This window comes from Sapajus apella, unplaced genomic scaffold (genome assembly GCF_009761245.1).
Source record: "Sapajus apella isolate SASKATOON/1434 unplaced genomic scaffold, GSC_monkey_1.0 scaffold126, whole genome shotgun sequence".
In the NCBI taxonomy this organism is placed as follows: Eukaryota; Metazoa; Chordata; class Mammalia; order Primates; family Cebidae; genus Sapajus; species Sapajus apella.
In genome coordinates this window covers 3,269,403-3,291,390 of record NW_022437066.1, presented here as the reverse complement: position 1 = coordinate 3,291,390, position 21,988 = coordinate 3,269,403, and the positions used below count along the sequence as shown (strand labels likewise).

Genomic DNA, 21,988 nt, shown 5'->3' with positions numbered 1-21,988 from the left:
CCCATCCATCCATCCATCCATCCACCCATCCACCCATCCATCCATCCGCCCGTCCACCCACCCATCCATCCACCCATCCATCCATCCGCCCATCCATCCATCCATCCATCCGCCCATCCATCCATCCATCCATCCATCCACCCATCCACCCACTCAAAACCATCCATCCCGTTTATTCATTTATCCATTTATCTACCTATCCATTTATCTATTCATCCTTCCTTTCATCTATCCATCCACCCATCCATTCACCCATTGATCCAGACCATATATCTATTCAATCACCCGCCCTTCCTTCCCTCCTTCCTTCTTTCCTTCCTTCCTTCCTTCCATCCTTCTTTCCCTCCCTCCCTCCCTCCCTCCTTCCTTCCTTCCTTCCTTCCTTCCTTCCTTCCTTCTTTCCTTCCCTTCTCCTTCCATCCATTCACCTACCCATCCATTCATCCATCCATCCACGTATCCACCAATCCATTCATCTGTCCATGTATAGCGATTTGCATTTTTGTGTTAGGGCGGCTTATGACCATCTCGGACTTCCACTCTCTACACTAGAGGGCCAGGAGTGGCTAACTTACTAGCTTCTGCACTGCTTAGAGTGGTACCAGACATGACTAGATTCTCAAGCTATTTTGTTGGCTTGAACTGAGAGATAAGAGAAATCCAGTTGGAGCAGCAGCCAATGGTACAGTCTGATCATCATGAGGTGCTGAGTGCTTTCTAGGAGTTATGAGAGGAGGCAGCCCACTGCACTGGAGGAGCTGGGGGTGTGGAAGTAAGTCTGGCTCTCGGCAGAGGTGGGGTGTGGACGGTGGGGAGAAGTGAGGAGAGCATTCCTGTTGACAGCGAGACGTAAGAAAACTCCGTGGTGGCCACTGAGAACGGGGAGGTGGGAAGTCCACGTGTTCCTGGATATTTGCTTGTAGATTCAGAGACCCAGCTCATTCTCCAAATAACTTTGTTAACTTTTCTTGACTCCGAAAGGAATGGACACTCATTATAGCACGTTTGGGAAAGATCAAAATGACTTTTTCTTTCCCTTTCCTCACGCTTTTTCTTTACACGGTTGAGCTCGTGTGCAGAAATGGCGTTGTGCCCTGCCCTTAGACACAGAGGTTTTCTGATGTCATTATCAGCTCTTTATAAATATCCCAATGGCTGCAGAACACTCCACTGCATGCTCCAGTCACAGTTTTCTTGACTGTTCCTCCCATGTTGGGCTTCAGTTGTTTCCAATTGCCTGCTGTTGTAAGTAACACTTGGATGAACATCTTTCTGGTAAATCCTTTCTGCCTCTCTGATTATTTCCTTAGGGCAGATTCTTAGACTTTGACTCACTGCATCCGAGCATAGTTACATTTTGAAGCCTTCTTATTGCAGAATTACATTCCAACTAACAGGCAGTTGTCACCTGATTAACTGTGCCCTGGGCAGCGTTATCCTCAGGTGTTAAATCCAGATGGATCCCATGTCTGGGAACCGGGGCAGCTCATCCCATGCTAAGCCAGTTACCTCCCCTTCTCTGCTCCCAGGGAGGCAGTGGGGAGCTGTGATTTAATGCTCGGACCCTGGCGTGGTTGTTTCCTGGGCCTGTGGGATGTCTTGGGGCCCCTTCAGGCGAGCCCCCGGGTCCTTGTCTGGAGGATGGGGCAGCACTTCCTGCTCCACAGGCCTTCCCGAGAAGCTGGATTATTCATAATGGTAGAAACTCATGTGCATGCCAAGCTTCAGACCTCTCCTCCTATTGAGTCAGAAAATGCGAGGGAATCTTCTAGAACCCAGCAGACATTCACTAGATGGTCTAGTGAGTTCCCCACCTTTGCTCCCTTTCTCTGGCCATCTGCTCGGAGTCCTCGCTGCGGCGATGGAGTGGACAGCGCCGTCCATGTGGGGGTCCTGCTGACTCGTAGGTCTGCTCCCCAGCAGGTGGCTGCACTGAATGCGTGTGCCTGGGCCCGCCTTCCACACGGGAGTGCCGCCAGGCCAGGATGGAGCTGATGCCTGGCGCTGGCTGGCAGAGGGGCGGCCTGGGCTGCTGTGGGAGATGTGCAGGGGGGCCTGTCGCAGATCTGGTGCCACGGCCTGACTCAGTCATCGGGGCAGCAGGTTGGGTTCTCGCTGTTGAATTTTTCAGTGTGAAAATGCGCTCCATGGGACCCCACACACTGGTGCTCTACCCGCTTCCGGGAGGGCCGACTGAGCTGTCTGAGCCTGTGCAGGCGACACCTGGGGAGCCCCTGGATATCCACCCCAGAGAGCACCAGCAGGGCTCCATTAACCTACTGGGCGTGTAGCTCACTCACGGACGGAAGTCGGCTCCGAGTCCCGCCCCGTGCACCAGTTTGTGGTGCGTCATTTGCCGAGTTTCTGTGATCTCCCACGGTACGGTTATGGTTCATTCAGGCCCACGTAACTGGTGTTGAGTCCATCTCGAGTGTTTTGAAAACACACATAGCTCTCATCATTGCAAAATGCTGCTGGTCCTGGGGGAAGTCATGTAAAATATTCCCCCCAGACGTCAGAGTGGCCCAGTGCAACGCTCCTTTACCTGCATCAAAGGATCGAACAAAATCATTTCAGAGCTGAGGCCACAGAGCCAGAGGAACTCCGTGGGGCTCACCGCAGCAGCCTGAGCTCTGAAGCTGCCTCCCCGGGTGGGCGTGAGGAGCCGCACGTCTGGACCTGCGTGTGTGTGGCTGGGTGGACGGAGCGTGGCTGTCCGTTGTGTGGAATAGCCTTCTAAGGCATCATCTGCTTTGTAGCATTCAGTAGGTGCGAACCGTCTCCAGGGCCAACGTCCTTGTCTTTCTAAAGCTGCCCGTGGCAATGCGATGTAAAGGCGAGTACTGTCCGCCGCCGGAGCCGGGGAAGGGCGGTGAGCACAGGTGCGCTTGTCTTTCGTCCACGTCCCACAGTTTTGTCTGAAAGGGCAAGTGTGCAAGCTGCACGTGGGCCTTACCAAGGGCCACAGGAGGACGAGTGCGTGGGGCGGCCCGCTTCAAACCTCACACTCCTGGAAGTGGAGGCGTTCCTGACACGTGCAAATGCGGTTTTGTTTTTATAAAGGCCAGTTAAAAATTGCCCATTATCGAGGGAGAGGCCAACCGTCTGTGAACGTCTCTCAGTCTCAGGTAGAAATGGAGAGAAGATGCTACGTATCTATGTATTTAATTACGTAACGCAGCTTCCTGCCAAATGCCAGCTGGCATTCTTCTGTTATAAAAGCAATATGTGTCCATGCTAGAAATGTTAAAAGCTACCAAAAAGTACAAAGGAGAAAATGAAGATGAGTCATAATGTCTGATTTGCTGAAACCACTATGATGGTGACGGTGATGGTGATGACAGTGTTGTTGGGTTCTGCTAAATATAACCACCGACACGGCTAAAGGAACATTTCGATGTGTTTATTCTCTACTGTTTGTTCCATGCCTGTATTCACAGAATTGGGATTACGTACTACTTTGTAGTAGCTTCGAACTTAAAACATGGTAAGCAAATCTCAACAAATTAGGAGTTAAAAAGAAGTCCCACAATTTGATAAAGGACATTCATGTAAAATGTACATACTAAATGCTTTTACCCTAAGATCAGGGGCAAGGCAGGGATGCTGCCTTTATCACGGCTATTCAACACTGTATGGAGATCCTAGCCAGGGAAGTAAGGGAAGAAAATAAAGTAAAAGGCATATTGGTTGGAAAGGTTGAAGTCAAACTGTATTTATTTGCAGACCACATTATTGGCTATGTAAAAAAAATCTAAGGAATCTACAAAATAACTTCTAGAACTAACACGTTTAGCATGGTGACAAAGTCAATATACAAAAATTCATTGTGTTTCTAGATACTAGCAATGAACAGTTGGAAACAGAAATTTAAAAAGCTGTTACAAGAGCATCAAAAATATAAAATACTTAGAGATATATTTAATGAAAATATGCATGACCTATATTCACTGATGATCACAAAATACTGCTCAGAGAAATCAATGATGATCTTAAGATTTAAATGCAGAGATATACCATTTTCATGGACCAGAAGACAAAATATTTTTAAGGTAATATTTCACCTCAGTTGAGCTACAGATTCAATTTAATGCCAATTAAAATCCCAGGAAGCTTTTTAAAAATAGAGATTGCCCAGGTGATTCTGAAATTCATTTGAGAATGCAAAGGACATAATATAACCAAAACAGTTTTGAAAAAGAAGAACATCAGAGGGCTTATGCTTCGTGATTTCGAGACTTACTCTAAAGCTATAATGATGAAGGCAGTGTCCTGTTGATAGAAAGACATAGAGACCAGTGGAATAGAATCAAGTCCAGAAATAGAATCATTTGATTTTCCATAAAAGCGCTAAGATGCAATGGTGAACGAACAGTCTTAGCAAATGGTGCTGAAACAATTGGATATCTATTTGCAATAAAATGAGCCCTGACTCTTACCTCAAATAATATTCAAAAATTAAGATGGGTCATAGATTTAAATGCAAGATTTAAAACTTTTATAAAGCATAAAACAAAAAAAAATCTTGAGTTTCTTTGACCTTGAGTTTGGCAAAGATTTCTTAGACAGGAAACAAACACTATGCACCGTAAAAGATTAAAAAGCTGATAAATCGGGCTTTATTAAAACCACACCTTGTACTTTTCAAAAGACACTGTTAGGAAAATGGAAAGGTAATAAGATTAGAATGAAATGTGTGTAAAACACGTATCTGACAAATAACTTACATCTAAAATATATAAGACATGGTCACAACTCCACAGCGTGGAGGCAAATGACCCAGCTTAAACCTGGGCAGAAGATTCGGACAGATGTTCCACAAAAGAAGACAGAGGCGTGGACACCCTGCATCTGAAAAGATGCCTCTCAGCTTTAGTCACTGGGGAAATACAAATTAAAACCATAAGGGGATACCACACGCCTGCAGGAGTGTGAGTGAGGATGTGGAAAAACCATCACCCATTCTTGGTGGGGGTGCAAAGGGGTGCAACCACTTTGGAAAGCAGTTTGGCTGTGTTTTATAAGATTATCCCTCCCTTTACCACAGGACACAGCAATTCCACGTCTAGGTGTTCATTCAAGAGAAGTGAAACATGTGTCTATACAGAGCCACGTATGTGGGCACTCATGTGCTGTGTGATCGCGATAGCCTCATGCAGGGAGCAGCCCAAGAGCCCACGTGGTACGGGGACATACACACGGGGGCGCCTCCTTACATGGAGTCCTGCTCAGTGGCGGAAGGCGTGGGTACCTGAGCTGGGTGGCACGGAAGCACCGCCCTAAGTGACAGAAGTGGACATGAAAGACGCAGAGGACATGGTTCCATTTACATGACATTTGAGAAGAGGCAAAACTGCAGGGACAGGAAAAAGATGAGTGGGGAGAGGTGTCAGGGGAAGGGGGAAAGGGTATAGGACTATCCATTTGCCCAAACTCATTCACCTGCACACTTAAAAAGAATCAATTTTGCCAGGTGCGGAGGCTCACGCCTGTAATCCTAGCACTTTGGGAGGCTGAAGTGGGTGGATTGCCGGAGGTCAGGAGTTCAGGACTAGCTTGGCCAACGTGGCGAAACCCCCTCATCTCTATTAAAAATATGAACGTTAGCCGAGCATGGTGTGTGTTGCACGTAATTGTTGGGTGAGCTTCGGTGATTAAGCATTTGTGCTTTTCCCAAATTCATTGTGAAACTCCCATAGGAGCATGAGGAGAATGAATGCCCCTAAGACTTTCAGTACCAAGTGTCAAACTATCTCCTGAGAGGCGTCAATTTAGACTCCTGTGGGTACTGAATGAGATTTTGCATACTTGCCAAAAATTGGTCACTTAAAAAAAAAATTTGTGCCATGGGAGACAAAGGCCTCTTGATGTAATTCGTATTTAGCTGCTAGGAACGTTGAACGTTATATATTGGTCCTGCTCTTTTTCTAGTTGTAAGACTGTCTCCTGTGTATTTCAGCAAGATTTATACACATCTTGTTGTTTATTGCCTGCTTTTTGTTGTGGTTCTGTGTTGTCTCAGAACAATCACCCCAAAACTTGGTGTCTTAATAGCATCTTCTTACTTTGTATGTGAATCTGCAGTTTGAGGGGTTTTTTGGGGACCCTTTGTGTGCACCACATGGCTTCAGGGTGAGTGGTTTAACTAGGGCTGGGGATCCATTTCTAGATGGCTTTTTCACACGTCGTGGTATTGATCCTTGCTGTTGGCTGGGGGCCTGGAGTTCTCTTCACATGAGGCCCTCCAAGGGGTTGCTTGAGCTTCCCCACAGCATGGCGTCTTTGTCCTAAGAAGGAGCATTCCAAGAGACAGGGGAGTACAGTTTCCCAGTTTCTTAAAGCCCAGACCTGTGAGCCAGCCATGTTGCCCTCATCACATTCTATCGGTCTGGGGGTCACAAAGCCCACCTTTATTAAAGGGAAGGGGACATAGACACCACTCCTTGATGGGCTGTTATGTTAGATAATTTGTGGCCATTTTTAAACTTCCACACTTTAAAATTTTGTTTGGCAATTTTTTTTTTTTCTTAATAAAATTGTGCAAGTTTTATGTGGCTATTTACACAATTTTTATGAAGTAGAGGGATTTGGAGAATGATCATCAGACCTTCTCCTTCACTGCCCTACCAAACTTCAGCCCCTTTCCAGAAGTAGCCCCTCAACTCTTTGATGGGTGTTTGATGGGTAAGTTCTCGACTTAGTGGTGTGTGTATTCCAGTGATGTGTTATCAGATGACATTGCTGTCTTTTACTTATTTTAACATAAAAGGGACCGTGTTTTGTAAGCATTTCCATGGCTTGAGGACATGTTGGGCCATCTCTCCATCTCAGGCCATCTGCATGAACCCTTCCCGTCTGGCCTCTGCAGCATATTTGGCAGACGCAGTTGATCTAACTGGTTCCCGATTGATGGGCATTTGCCCTGCTTTCAGTTCTTTGCTGCTGTGAGCAAGCCTTGGCCATCCTGGCACAGCGCAAGCCTTTCTGTGGGATTCAGCCCTGAAGAGGGACATGCCGGGCCAGGGTATGTGCACATCCTCACCGGGATCCTGCAGAATTGCTGCTCCTGAAAGGCTCCTCCTTCCGCTGGCATTCATCACAAATCCACGAAGGCACAGTTCCTCCGAGTGCTTGGCCAGTTGATTTGGCCCTTCCTTTATTTGCTGGTGGGTCATGCCTTATTTGTTCACTTGGTTTGTTCTCTGGTCCCGTGGTTGGGTCATTCCTGCATTTGTTCATCGGTTGGTTTGATCACCTATTGATTGGCTCTGTTGGTTATTTGTTCCTTTGCTTTCTCATTGGCTGGCTTCCTCCTTCCTTCTTCCTTCCTGTGAGCACTGTGCCAAGCATCTGCTCTGAGCTAAGCTCTCTTCACCACTGTGGATTCAGGGCGACACTTGTCCCTTACCTCAGGAGCTCAGTCTGGGAAACAGCAAGTCACTGGGGTCACCTGCTGCCAGTCCTGTGCTGGGGGAGGCCATGGAGTGTGCTGATTGTGGTTTGCTGGGGTGACACAGAGGAGGCAGGGACACCAGGAAGCGTAGGTCCATCCCACGTGATTGACGGCTGGACCTCTCACCTTCCCGGAGCTTCACGAAGGAGAGGTGTCTCTGCTGGATGTAACTTGAATATTCAGAGTAACTCTTGAGGGGGGGAAGGCGTGAAAGTCCAGCCTTATTATCGCTCCAGGTCTCAGCTACCAGTCATGGCTTCTGCGGGGAAGGCAGGCCCTGGTGTTACACCTTCTTTCCTGCAGGGAAAAAGGCTCGGGGCAGTGGAGCTGCCCTTGGTTCTCAGGTGCATCCCTGTGCTGGGTTCCACTGAGCATTTTGCGATAGTGGGAGAGGTTTCTCACTGCCTTCTGAGTCCTGAAATCTGCCTGCACGGGTGGAATCCAGTGCGTCGGGTAGAGACGGGCTGTGGCAACACTGAGGCTTTTACCCCTGACTCCGAAATGATAGGAGAGTGAGTTCAGAAATGGTGTGGGGCTGGACGTGGTGGCTCACGCCTGTAATCCCAGCACTTTGGGAGGCCAAGATGGGAGGATCACTTGAGATCAGGAGTTCGAGAGCAGCCTGGCCAACATGGTGAAATCCTGTCTCCACTGAAAAAAAAAAATACAAAAATTAGCCTGGCATGGTGGTGCATGCCTGTAATCCCAGCTACTCGGGAGGCTGAGGCAGGAGAATTACTTGAACCTGGGAGGTGGAGGTTGCAGTGAGCTGAGATCGTGCCACTGCACTCCAGCCTGGATGACAGAGTGAGACTCTGTCCCCCCGACACAAAAAAGAAATGGGGTGGACCTTCGACACTCACTTGGCATCATCCTGGAGTGAACGCGGCCCCTACAGCAGCCGGGCAGGGCTCAGAGACTGGCACTGCCTGCCCATCTCAACATGTCTTTGGGGGCAGTTGGGCCCATGAGAGACTCTGGTTTGAAGCTGGTGCAGTTCTGCAGTTGACCAACGCCATCCATCCTGACTCAGCTTTGCCAGCCCTTCCTGGGTGCCAGGCCTGGGTGAGGCCCAGGTACAGAGAAAAAAGACGTGTACCCAGTGGCAGCTGCCCAGGCTCTGGGTCCTCCTGGGAGCTGGGTGACCACGTGAAACATTCCTGTGTAGACACAGCCTCCGGCAAGGTGGGCCCTGGTGCCTGGCGTCATCCTCCCTCCCTTCCTCCAGCACAGAGGGATACATCACCTTTGTGGAAACCAGGATTCATCATCTGGTTCCTCCTCAAGCTCACGGTCCTGCCCCTGCAGCGAGGGCTCCTGCTGGCCATGCCGTGTGTGCAGAGCCCAGCCCGCTGGCACTGCCGTGGGCCATCATGGCAGGTGGCTGCAGCCTAGTGTCTCTGGTGAAGTCCAGCTGTGCTCTCTTTGTAATCCTTTGAGAAATGACAGGGTTGGAGGAGCACGTCTGTGAGTTAAGACAGATGGAGAGCAGTGATGACCAGCATGAGGAGGGTGCCCAGCAGGTGCAGCGGGAAGCTGGACACGCCCCGTGTGTATTCGGGGCGGGCTGTCGCTTGGCTGGCGACGTTTCCTCCCAGGCCTCAATTAGGGTCTTAGGTCTGCTCTGCAGCCCCCATGGCCATCGGAACGGTGGGATCCAGGCCTCTTCCGTGTGGGTGGGCTCTGCCCTTGTCTGGAAGATCCCCCTGCTGTCCCGCGTGAGCAGCCCGGCTGGCTGGGTGGGTTATGTGCGCCAGGGACATGCCTTGTGTGGCCGCAGACTCTGCGTCGCTGCTGTCAGTTCCCTCTGAGATTGTGTCTCTCTCTCCATCTTTAGGTTGGCCACACCCCCTGCAGGAATCCCTTTCTTGTACCTGCCCATGTCCACCTGCCCCCGTTGAGTCCTCTCTTCTGCATGACTTAGTTTCAAGTTAACAGCGTGTATGCACCGAGGGCGGTCTTTTCATCCGGAGGTGTCACGGGCTGGGCAGTCAGTGCCTGCAGGTGAGGGGTGGCGGCAGGTGTGTGTGCTGAGCCTTACGTGGGGCACCCGGCTAGTGTGTGGCCACCAGATGCAGGGTGCTGCAGAGGTACCTGGTGTCCAGACCTCAGGCCAGCCTCGGTGGCAGTGGGAGGTGGGTTGTCACGGCCTGTGGAATGAGTTTCAGACTGATCCCACCTCTGAGTGTGGTGGGCAGGGGGCGTGCCTCCCGACTGTGGCCTCTTCCATAGCAACATGCATTCCTCAGCAGGGCGACCCCCCTCCCCGCCCCCAGCTGAAATTTCACCATAAAATCTCCCCACTCTGATGCCATCTGTCAGCAGCTTCTCCGGGCTCTGGACCTTCTGGCCAGGAAGGAAGGAGAGACTCTGTTCTGGGAAAGGAAAAAGAGCAGGATGCCCAACGAGGTTCTCCAACCCCCAGACCTGGGGGTCAGGACAGGCCCCAGGGCCTTGGTACAGGGGCTGGGGCTGGGCAGGGGTTCCCTTCTGTGGTTCTTTCTGTCGTCTCACTCCCCAGGAGGACTCGGGATGCTGGCAGTGTCTAGACCGGGGCCCCCAGCCCCTTGATCTTGGACGGGTATTGGTCTGCAGCCTGTTAGGGCTGGGCGGCACAGCAGGAGGTGAGCTGTCCAGCGCTGCCATTCCCGCCTGAGCTCCGCCTCCTGGCAGATCCGCAGGGCGTTAGATCCTCGCGGGAGCGCAAACCCTCCTGTGAGCTGCGCGTGCGTGCGCGGGATGTGGGCTCCGTGCTCCTCATGAGCGCCTCATGCCTGATGATCTGAGGTGGAGTAGTGTCATCCCGAAACCATGGCCCGCCGCCTGTCCGTGGAAAAATTATCTTCCACAAAGCCAGTCCCTGGTGCCAGAAAGGTTGGGGACAGTTTAGACGGCTGGTTTAGACCGCGGAGTACCCGCCACCGTCACTCCACACAGGCCTCCTGCCAGAGTTGCTGTGAGAATTCCACACAGCCCAGGACGTCACCTTCCTTCACGTCTGGTCCGAAAGGAGAGGTGAAAGCAAGACTGAGGCCTCCCAGGGCAGGGCGGAGGGTCAGCCCAGTGTTGCAGCCCGAAGCTTTGCAGGCCCATCGACGGGACCTGCAGGGTGGTGACGTCCCTTCCCTCATCACTCCCTGCGCAGCCACCCTTCACGCAGCCGTCCATGGATGGGCCGTTCCGCTGCACCCCTTTCCATCCTGCAGTGAGCCACCTGTCTCCATATCCATCCTTCCTTCTCAGTCCAGCATCTCACTCCCTGTTCCTCTGTCATCTCTCTGCGTGTCTGCGTGTCCGTCCTTGAGGGGGTGCCCAGCCGCGGTGCGTGGTTGAGACAGTGGACATGGGAGGACCGGGAATCCGCTGCTTTCTCCACCGCCACCTGGAAGGCCCCGTGGCGTGGTTCCACGGGAGAGGCCTCTTCTGCCATTGGTGACGGGGCTGGAGCTAAGTGCCGTTGGAACTGGATGGCCCCTGAAGTGTCTGCTTTTTGTCAGGTCAGAGCCTGGGAGGAGGGAGCGGGGATCAGGCTGGTGGCTGTTACCCCCTGCTGGGGCAGGCATTGGGTCCGTGCAGGGCGCGTCTCAGGGCTCGCTGGGTCAGGCTCACGGTCAGCGGCTCTGTGTTGGGGTCACGAGGTCTCTGCCCTCTGTTATCCCAGATACCTTTCAGGTCTTCCGTTCTCATCAATTCTCAGTTCATTTGGAGCCCCCTCTTCACACTTGACACCCTTAAAACGATACCCTGCTGCCAGCGCGGGCGCCTGATCGTCTTTTGTTCCTTTCTCTCCCTGGGCCTCCTTGTCTTCTGTCTTGTACGGAAGGGACAGTCTCCGAGGCCCTGACCTGCAGCCCCGCAGACCCTCCCGGCTGTGTCCCCCGCAGTGTGGGGCTGGTCGGGGGCACTGGGGAGGGGCCCTAATGGTCTCTAGTGGGCAGAGCTCAGGTTGCCTGCACGGTCCAGGCCGGGTACAGGACCCTGCCAGCCACTCCTCTAGCAAGGCCCCCGGCAGCATGTCCTTCTTACAGACAGTGACGTGGGGCGTCTGGGATGGGACCCACTTTGCCCGGGACCATGGGGCTTGTACACAGGGGATTTGGGGTCCAAGCCAGTCCACCCTGAGAGTGGGGTGGTGCTGGGTCAGGCGGGCCTGTGCCTAGGGGGAGGGCGGTCTGGTGTTGGACACAGGTGAGCCCCAGATCGTGTGCACAGAGAATCTCGTAATAACCAATGCAGTGAGAGTGACGCCGCCTCCTTCGGGGATAACACCCCCCGGAGGCCCTTCATTCTTTAGCAAGGAAGATGCACTGGGAATCATGAACAAGGGCAGGGCCTGTGCGCACCTCGGAGCCCACTCGGGGCAGCCGTGCAGGCGAAGGTTCACAGTCTCCCGGCCTGGCTACAGGCTGCTTCCTCTCCTGGTGAAACACCGCGGGGCGGTGCACGGCTGTCTGCCCTGATGGCTCTGGCGACAGGTGACACTGGCAGGTGATCAGACATTTCTGCAGAGGCTGGTGGCATGGAGGGGTGGGGACAGCAGGCCCCTTCCAGGGTCGAGCTCCCTGCCAGGCACACCCCTACCTGTTCCTCCATGACCCCCAGCTGAGGACACCAACCAGGGTCCCCGCCATGGAGGACGGAGCTGGCGTCCTGACCAGCCGTGGCCAGTTCCCAGTCACTGCTCTCCGCTGGGCTATGCCCGGTGAGGTCCTGAGGTGCAAAAGGCCATGAGGTGGGGCTCGGGGGGCTGGGGAGGAGGGCGGCCGTGCTGTGCACTGCACAACCCTAGGGGATGCTGTTCTAAGGCATGTCATGGGGTCCCTCAGGGCTGTGACACTGGTGAGGACATGTCGCAGCAAGAGCCAGGGTCTCTCGGGAAAGTCCTGCAGGGCCGGAGGGGTGGGTGAGCGCGGGGGCTTTGACTTCAGGCAGAGGAGCTGGAGGCTGTTGGGAGCTTTTAGGTGGGTGAGGGAACCTGCTTTGGCATCGTGGCAGTGAGCGTGGGGACAGGCTGGGAATTCCAGCTCAGGTCTCCAGGTCTCCACCCTGGACTGCAGCCCTGGGGGGCACGGGGAGGCCGGGCCGTCTGCCATCCTCCCAGCATGGCGTCCTCCGCCTGCCCTGCAGCCACCAGGCCCTCTGCGCATTTTCCACCCCTGGCCCTTTCCTTTGTTGTCTGGGTTAGTCATTGAGGAGGAATTTGAGTCGGAGCCTCCAGAGGCCTGTTTGTTTTTCGACCCACTGGGTTGACCTCACTGATGAGGCCGCATGCCTCGCCGGGCGGCTGGGGTGGAGGGGCCTGAGCCCTGGACCAGACCCTCCCTCGTGGCTCCGTGGCTCAGACCTCAGCCCTGGTCTTTAAGAGCTGTGGCTCTCTGGCTTCCAGGAAATATAGGAAGGGAACTAGGAGGGACACCACCCGTCCCCGGGTCTGCAGGGCCGTTTACCCACGCAGAGCAAATTGATGGCTTTGTGAGGAATTTCTGTGAGCATCTGCAGGTGCCAGGCTGTGCAGTGCCCCTGCCCTCCCAGAGTTCACAGCCCCTGGAGGAGACACGTGCCGTCCAGGGAATGCACGTCACAGTGATACCGTGACAGTGGTGGGGCCACGGGTGGGTCAGGAAGGGAGGCTGCCAGCTGTTTCCCAAGAGGCCAGCGTGTGCCTGTGGCTTCAGGAGCCTGTCCCTGGCTGCAGCGTGGAACAGCGCTTGGGCCTGGGGTGGGCCGGACGCTGAGGGGGCTCCCTTGCAGCCCCAGCGCAGCCCCAGCGCAGCCCCAGCCGCCGAGTGACCTTGCTGGCCTCCCCGCACCTCCATTCCTCTTTCCCAGTGAAGCCTGTTAGCCCGGGTGCTGTTCACTACTCCTGGCTCTAAAATTAGAGTTCTAGCCTGAGACCTGTGAAGATTCAAGCTTGGGGGTAATTTAGAGGCTCTCAAGTTTTCTCTTAGAGATAAGAATATTGACTTTGGGGCCTGCAGAAACCTCCCCTCTCTTCCTCTCTTTCTCTGTCACTCCCTCTCTCTGTCTCTCTGCAGATAAGTCTCTGTCCCTCCCTTTCTCTCTCTCGAGGTTGTCTGTCCCCACAGCTACCTCCCGAGCCCCTGAGCCCTAGGCCATTGTCTCCAGTCCATCCTGGTCCCTTGGCTGAGCAGGCCACAGACATTTGGCAGGACGCGCCCTGGGCTCAGTGTCTGGGAGTGGCGCTGAGTGTCTGGCAGTGACCTCTGGAGGACGGGCCATGGAGCCTTAAGGGCCAGGCAGAAATGCCGCCCTGTTCGGGCTGGGGGCTGGACTGGGTGTCCACAGAGCCCACAGCACCGTTCTGTTGGGTGCCAGGGCCCCGGCTGAGCGCCTCGCCTTCCCCCAGCCACGCTGCCTGGATGCTGGGTCCTGAGCAGAGCACTCTGTGCCTGTGTGACCCGAGAGCTGCAGCTTCCTTTAGCCACCACAGCGGGCGTGTGGAGGGGACTGTGTGGGTGAACATGGGGCAGAGAGACTGGGCTGGGCCAGCACACTTCCCCAGAGACCCCAGAGATCCCGGGACCAATGGAGGCGGCCCAGTGCTGGGGGCAGAGTTGGAAGTAACCTTCTAATGAGATAAGGACATAAAGATGATCCTAGAATCCTCCTACAGCTCCCGGTGGGGTCGGGGAAAAGCCTGGGTGTCTCAGGAAGGTTGCAGGAATCCCAGAGGTCAGGCAGGCGGGGAGTCAGTGCCCAGGGGGCACTCCTTGACTGGAGTAGCTGTGGGCACTGCCCTGGCTCAGGGGGGCACCAGACTGGGGACCTGAGGAAAAGTCACTCCCCTAGTGACCACGAATGACCAGGTGGAATCTGCTGCTGCTGGTGTGTTGTGATTCTGGGGCTGGGGGAGCTCCCCTGTGCCTTTGCCAGCAAAAAGGAGCAGGCTCTGACGGATGGCAGATGCCCAGCCTTTGCGAGGAAGGACCACGGCCAGCACGTCGTCTGGTGGGGACAGACATCCTGGGCTTCACAGGCAGCCTACCCAGGGCCAGTGCTTGCAGATAAGGAGCTTGTTTGTGGGGGTGTGGGGGGAAGGAATTAGAGAAAGAGACCCAGTGCAGACCCCGGCAGCCTTGCGAGGAGTGTGCCATCCCAGGGCCTGAGACCCAGCCTCCTTCCCGGGCAGGGGCAGCACCATCCCCTCTCTTCACAGCCTGCTCTTGCTCTGTGAAGCCCGCTGGGAGCTGGCGAGGGCAGAGCGAAGTGGACTTTTATTTAGAAAAGTAGAATGGCTGTGAGTTGTTGGGGTCACCTCCTCCCGGGGCAGTGCTGAGGCTCCAGGTGCCACTGGCTGCAGGAGTCCTCGAAAATCGGCAGAGAGGAAACCTTCGTTGGCCATCCTGTCTCACCTCCAACCTTCCGCCCTTGTGAAAAAATGGGGCTTTCCTCCTGAGCCTGTTGCAGGCTTGTAATCATTCCTCCCTGGGGAGGAGGGCCAGGGAGTGAGGAACTGATAGCTAAGGAGGGCCAGATGCTGCACCCAGAGATGGGCCCTGTTTAGTAGCGGATGCTGGGATCCAACTCCAATTGGCATTAACATAAAGGTGGATACAGTGGTTTCCGTAGATGAGCCTCATTCAGGCACAGCTTGATCCAGCTACACAAACAGTGTGGCCAGTCTGCCTCTCTGCATCCTCTTACACTCTGTCCCAGGTTGTTGTGTGTAGAAGCTATGGGCCCACTCACTCAGTCATTCAGCAAACGCGGCTGAGTGCCCAGTGTGTGCAGGCTGCTGTGCCCTGCAGGTGAGGGCTCTGTTCCTGTGCCCTTTGGTGCTCCCTCTCCATCAGGGCCACCCTACCTGGGGGTGGGTGCTTGTGTCCTGGTAGCAGCTCATCGCATCCCCTTCTCCAGGGCCCTGGTGCCCTGTGGGCTTTTCTGGCTCATTCTCTTTTGTTCTGAAGCCCCCGTCCCCACTGGGGAGACGAGGCACTGAGGTCAGCACTTGACGGGGCGCCCCCTGAGCGTCTTCCTTCCCCGAGGCTGGCAGGATGGGTGCCATGGAGCACCTGGGCTCGGCTTCCGGATTCCATTCCGAGGACACATCTGTGTCACTCAGAGAGTGGCCCCAGGCCCCACTCACCTTCCTGAAAGCGGCCAGCTTCCGCAGCGTTTCTGTTGTTGGTGGAGAAGTCGGGGGGCTCCACTCCCAGGGGCTGCTGAGCCTGAGAGGTGCCCTCCAGCAGGGCAGGCTGCACCCGGGCCAAAATTGCCCCTTCCTTGCTTCTGAGTGCTCGGAGGAGTGCCGGGGCACCAGCAGGTGGCCAGGAACTGATTTACGTTCCCACTAAAAGCAGCTGTCTCCTTCTGTCAGCTCCTGTAGGTGCCGGAGACTGTGTGATGTCCAGCAGCCCTCCTGGTCCCGGGGAAGAGAGCGCTGCTGGGCTGGGCTCTGTGATGCTGCCCCGCTGGGTCTGGGGCACCTGGCTGCTGGCATTCATCCTTCTCAGCAGGGCTGCGGGCCTCAGGCCTTAGGGGAGCCCAGGGCTCTGTCCTCCTGCCCCACCGGCTTGGTTCAGTCCCTCATCTCTGGTTCCTTGTGCTGGGCCACATCAGTCCACTGCTGCTCCAGGCCAGGAGCACCTGGACACACTGAGCACTGTGGTCCCTGGGTGATGAGCACCGGGGTCCCTGGGTGACGAGCACTGGGGTCCTTGCATGCCCTGCAGCTGTTTGACCAGAGGGCACCAGGCCCCAGAGTGACATGGAATGTGGTAATTCTGGGTCAGCTCTGGAGGAGCAGAGAAGATGAACTCCGTGGGTGATCATGGAAATGCCTGCTGGGGACAGAGAAGGTAATCCCAGGGTGGTTAGTGGAGACATGTCATTGGCTGGTGGAAAGACTGACTGCTTAGTGGGGCAGTTGTAATTGTAAAATTGCCCTGTACCTCCTGATTTTCACCATTCACCTGCTCATTTATTCACAGATTGATCCATCCACTCATCCATCCTTCCGCCCACCTGTTTGTCCACCGACCTACCATCCACTCACCCACCCACCATCCACTCACCCACCCACCATCCACTCACCCACCCATGCGCCCACTCATCCATCCATCCACCTACCTATCCACCTATTCACTCAACCACTTCTCCACCCACCCATCCATCTATCCATCTGTCCACCCACCCATTCATCCATCCATCCATCCATCCATCCATCCACCATCCATCCACCATCCATCCATCCATCCATCCTCCTCCTCCTCCTCCTCTCCATCTGTGTTGAGCTCCTACTATGTGCCAGTGCCACAGTCTTGCTTCTATTTCTGATCAGGGTCTTTGTGCTGCCTTTTGTGCTTCATGGCAACCACCCAGAAGTCAAACACTCATTTCCAAATTACTACCCTTCTTCTCCTTTCTTCTTCTTCTTCTCCTTCTCCTTCCTCCTTTTCCTCCTTCCTCCTCCTCCCCTCCTCCCCCCTCCTCCTCCTCCTTCTTCTTTCTTCTTCTTCTTCTTCCTCTTCTCTCTCTTCTCCTCCTCCCTCTTCTTCCTTCTCTCCTTTCTTCTTCTCTTTCTTTTTCTCGAGACTAGGTTATGCTCTGTCACCCAAGCTGGAGTGCCGTGGCTCGATCTTGGCTTGCTGCAACTTCCACTACCCAGGCTCAAAGCAACCTCCCACCTCAGCCCCTGAAGTAGCTGGGATCACAGATGTGCACCACGAAGCCCAGCTAATTCTTGTATTTTTGTAGAGGCGGGTTTTGCCATGTTGTCCAGGTTGGTCTCCACCTCCTGAGCTCAAGCCATCTGCCTGCCTCAGCCTCCCAGCGTGCTGGGGTTCCAGGGTGAGCCGCCGTGCCCGGCCATCAGATTATTTCCAGTCACCTCCCTTCTTCCTTAAAACTGACCTTGCTGGCATCCCTTCCTTTATAGGTCTGGGGACATGATGCCTGGTTACATTATAATGAAAATGGGCCACTGGGACACCGGTGACAAATACTTCTACCTGTAAAAGTGCAGGGATGCAGAGGCCAACTTTAACTGGTCAACTGAGGGATGGGGAAGATGTATTCCTTGGGTGAGGGGGGCTGTGCAGGATGACTGACCCCTAGGAGCTGGGGTTAAACGCCACCTGTGATGTGAAGTCTCTGATGCCAGTGGCCTTGTGCTGGGCTCATGCCACATAGGTGGCTCCAGGGAGGCTCCTGGTCTCAGTGCACACAGCTGGTGGGAGCAGGCCACTTTGGGGAAAGGGATTGAAGGTAGGGAGTCAGGTGGGTGTGCCTCCAGGAGACCTGGCCTGGTGGGGTCAGGAGGCCCCACTCCACTATCCCATTTGGGGTTGCAGCACATAGTGAGGCTGCCACCCAGACTGCAGGAAGTTGCTGGTGCCAGTGCCACCCGGTGCCCTGAAGCTGGTCCCCAGGCCATGGTGTGCCTGGGGGTCTGGACACCAGGCCCTCCGTATGTTGTGTCTGGGGATATGTCCCTGCTGGCTACGTGAGGGCATGGGAGGCTGCCACCTGCCTCTCGCTGTCCAGCTCCACGAGTCTCTCTGATTGGTGGAATCTAATGTGCACCCTGCATCCTTGTGCAAAGGCACCTGGGAAATATAGTTTTCAGCTCCCCAGACTGCAGAACAGGACAGCGCCCAGGGGAGGCGGGGGTGGGGCTTGGGTGACCCAGGCCCAGCAGGCGCCTGCTGTTCTGTGGGACTGACCGCGTAGGTGATCCGGTCATGGCGGGGGCTGCACCGAAGCAACAACGCTGTTGTTTCATGAAGCTTCTGGAGCCAGCCCTCTGTGCGCCAAATGTCGGTCTCAGGAACCTCTGCACGTCCGCATGGTCCTTTATTAAAGAGTGGGTGCCAGGCCGGGTGCGGAGACCGCGCGGTGATGCCGCCTCCACCTTCACGGAGCACCTGGGCCGCTTGGTGGGTCCGATGGGAACCGCTGGTGCTGGGCTCCTGCCTGGCTGTCGAGGAGGAAAGGGCAGAAGCAGGGGTCCTTGTCTGCTGGGCTGGGACATGCTCGGGCGAGTGTGCAGTGGCCGCTGTTGATGCTGCAGCTCCTCCTGCTGGCCTCAACCCACTGGGGGCCACCCTCTGGTGGGGGGTGACACTGGCCTCAAACCCACGTCCACCTGTCCCCGAAGCTCCTGCCATGTCCAAGTGGAGTTTTCATCCTGATGGAGGCTGGAAGGAAAGCTCCTGCGAGGCCGCGTTGCCAGGCTCCTCCCGGCCTCACCGCACCTTTGCTCTTTAGAAAGAAAATGAATGACTTCCTCCACTCTGGCACAGCAGGCCCTGGCCGGCAGCAGGGGTGGCGTTGGGCCTGGGAAAGGCCTGCCGGCCTCTTAGCTCGTTGCAGCAGAGATCTACGAACATGTCCACCACGCCTGCTGGAAAACAGCTCTGGCCTTCTGCAATCGAGAAAACAGGCTTGCAAGTCTGAGTCTGGGAAGAGCATCACGGGCTTGTCACCGTGCGAGTCCAGGAAGCCCCGGCCGGGATCCCTGCTCCCCGGCACTGGCCGCTGCCCGTGTTGGAATTGAGTCTTCGGGATGGCCCACGGCTCGGCGCTGTGTCTCAGCAGGTGGGCCGGCAGCTGGCGCGGTCCTCCCTTCCCAGGGGCCGCATCCAAGCCTGGGGCTGCGCGGGGCCACCTCGCCAGGCACCTGTCCTCGGCGTTGTTTCTGAAGTCAAAGGCAAAAGCCCGCCAAAGCCTTCTTTGTGGGGGCCAGGTGGGAGGTGCCACGTATGCCTGAGGGAGTGGCAGAGCTGGGTGGGCTGTGCCCTGCCTGACAGCCGAAAGCCACCCAGGAAATCAGAGAGGCCATGAGAGGCCAGCCTGGATCAGGGCGTTCTGGGTCCCAGTGACACCCCTCTGCTTTATAACTGCTTCTACGCCGTGGTGGGAAATTTGGCAGAGGACAGATGACACCGTCGGAGGCAGGGACTGCGGGATCCTGGGACGCAGATACTGTGGCACCTTCCAGAGAACTGTGGACGGGAGGTGCTTCATGATCCTTAAGCGTGGCTTCGATTCCCTCCACCCTGGTCTCCTCCAGAGTCCCGCCCAGGCTGTGGTCTTTCCCACACCATCAGCTGCTCATGGCCTGGGTGGGGGTGGCATAGAGCCCTGTCCGCACCTCCCTGTGGCCTGTGCACCAAGCGCAGTGCCCACACTGAGTGCCCTGGAGGGACAGGGAGTGCTGGGGAGGCTGAGTCCTCTGTCTGTGTGCTTCTCTTGCTGAGGGCCTGCTGGGCCGTGCTGTCGTCTCTGGCGGCCCGGCCACCTTCTCCTGGGGTAGTGCTGAGGCTCCGGGTGCCACTGGCTGTGAGGTAACCTGTGTTGGCCATCCTGTCTCACCTCCAACCTTCCACCCTTGTGTAAAAGGTGGGACCTTCCTCTTGAGCTCATTTCAGGCTTGTAATCATTCCTCCCTGGGGAGGAGGGCCAGGGAGCGGGGAACTGATAGCTAAGGAGGGCCAGACGCTGCACCCAGAGATGGGTCCTGTTTAGTAGCATATGTTGGGATCCAACTCCAATTGGCTTTCAAATAAAGATGGATACACTGGTTTCTGTAGATGAGCCTCATTCAGGCACAGCTTGATCCAGCTACCAAAACAGTGTGGCCAGAGTCTCTCTCCGCATCCTCAGGCAGGCTCTCTCCACCCCCTCGGGAGACAGTTGCCAGAAGCTCCAGGCTCCTATTTGGTGTTTGGAGCCAGCAGAGCAGGGAGGATTCCTCATTCCCAAAGGAAAAAAGTGTCAGGACAGAGCTTCCCTGGCTTGGCTGTTCTCCTGTCCATCTCTGAGCTGACCATCTGGGACAGGGCGGTGCCATGCTCTGATTGGCCAGCAGAGGGGCACGGCCAGCCCCACCCACACCTCCCGGGCAGGCGGCTGCTGGCTGCTGGGTCCACCCCACTGGCCACCCCAGCCCAACTGCTCTGTTGCTGCCGCGCCAGCTTCGAGTTTATGTTCTCTGCCGGGACTCCCAGGAGCCGCTGCTTTGTAGTCACAGGAGCAGTGCTTTCCCCGTGAAGCTGACCTTGTTCAGCGTGGGTGCCTGGGTTCACGCCTTGCGGTGGATGTGGGTCTGGGATCCTCGTGGTGAGGGGGATGGAGGCTCTGGCAGATGGGGGCCGTCTTTTGTGTCTGAGGGTGACCGCTGAGCTCCCTGGTAACTATCATGGTGTCAGCTGGCCAGAGGTCAGCTTCTCCCCTACCCTTCTGCGAGAGCCCCTGGATCATGGGTCGGGAACCTTCTGGAAGGGATGTAGGGGCTTCCCCTCCCTTGTTCTGGCCCTGCATGTCTGGTGATGTGGGCAGGGGTCTTCAGGGCCAATGGAAACTGCACACCAACTGTAAATGGCCACGGGAAGGCGACAATCCAGGTGGATAACGAGGGGGATAAACTCTGCCAGTGACATCCCTGTGGCCTCTGGAGGGGCCTTAGGTGGGGTGAAGGCTCTCAGGGCTGCAGAGCAGATGTTGTGACCCGCCGGCTCTCCCGGGTCCCCGCACAGCACCTGTAAGGCGGCCGGCTCAGCTGCGGGGTTTCTGTGTCCTGCCAGCATCTGCCTGGACTGTCCGCCTTACGTGGCCAATGAGAAGCCATGTCTGGGAGGCTGAGTGTGTGGCCCCTGCCAGCCTCAGGAGCCAGGAGGGCACATGAGGAAGGTGGCCGTCATCAAAGCCAGGCAAGCCTGGGTGAGCCCCGGGTGTGTGGCTGCTGGTGGCAGGGATGGGACCCTCCTCCACAGCGCTGTGCCCTGCCTCGCCCAGCATGCCACTCTGAGCTGGTCCTGGGGCTCCCTTGAGTGCCGGGATTCTCGGCGGGGAGTGGGGGTGCTTTCCCGTCATCCCAGCTTCCGATGCTCCTAGGTGCTCCTTTCCCCTCCGTGGCTAACCCCGCTCCTCCTCTGTCATTTCAGCTCAGCCAGCAGACCTCCTGAAGGTTCTAGATTTTCACAACTTGCCCGATGGAATAACAAAGACCACAGGCTTTTGTGCCAGACGGCGATCTTCCAAAAGCCCGGACGTCGCTTACAGAGTCACCAAAGACGCGCAGCTCAGCGCGCCCACCAAGCAGCTGTACCCCGGTAAGAGCCGCACGCTTCTGTTCCGGTGGCGGGTCCCGTGGGTCCCCTGGCCTCCAGCTGGGAGCAGCAGAACCCGTGTGGTGGCAGAAACAGGCTGGGTTTTCCAGGAAGCCGCTTCCCCGCACGAGCCCTTTTTCCCCTCACAGCAGTGAAGGTGCAGTTGTGATGGTGGCACTCTGTCCTTCTCTGCTGGATGTGGGTGGGTGGGAGGGAGTGGCCCAGCGCCCCGGCTTTCTATCAGGTGCGTCTCTGGTGGCAGCCGGGCGGCCAGGACTCCTGCCGAAGGAGTCTAATGGGTCCTGGGGGATGAGGTGGGAAGAGACCTCAGGGTCATGGGAAAGGAATCGCTTCCAGACGGAAGTTTAACTGAGGGCAGTGACATTAGGAGACACGTGAATCAAATGTCGTGACTCCTGGCAAGAGCGCACAAGGCTTTTAATGAGAATCAATCGCCGAGTGC

General features: G+C 55.8%; 1 protein-coding gene across 1 annotated transcript in view; it reads left to right on the top strand.

Annotated features, from left to right (window-relative positions):
• The window catches only part of COL5A1 (collagen type V alpha 1 chain), a 178,068-nt gene that overhangs the window by 29,384 nt on the left and 126,696 nt on the right, over positions 1-21,988 (top strand). The window contains 1 exon segment of the mRNA XM_032261945.1: positions 21,361-21,528. Coding sequence (XP_032117836.1) covers positions 21,361-21,528 — 168 coding nt within the window.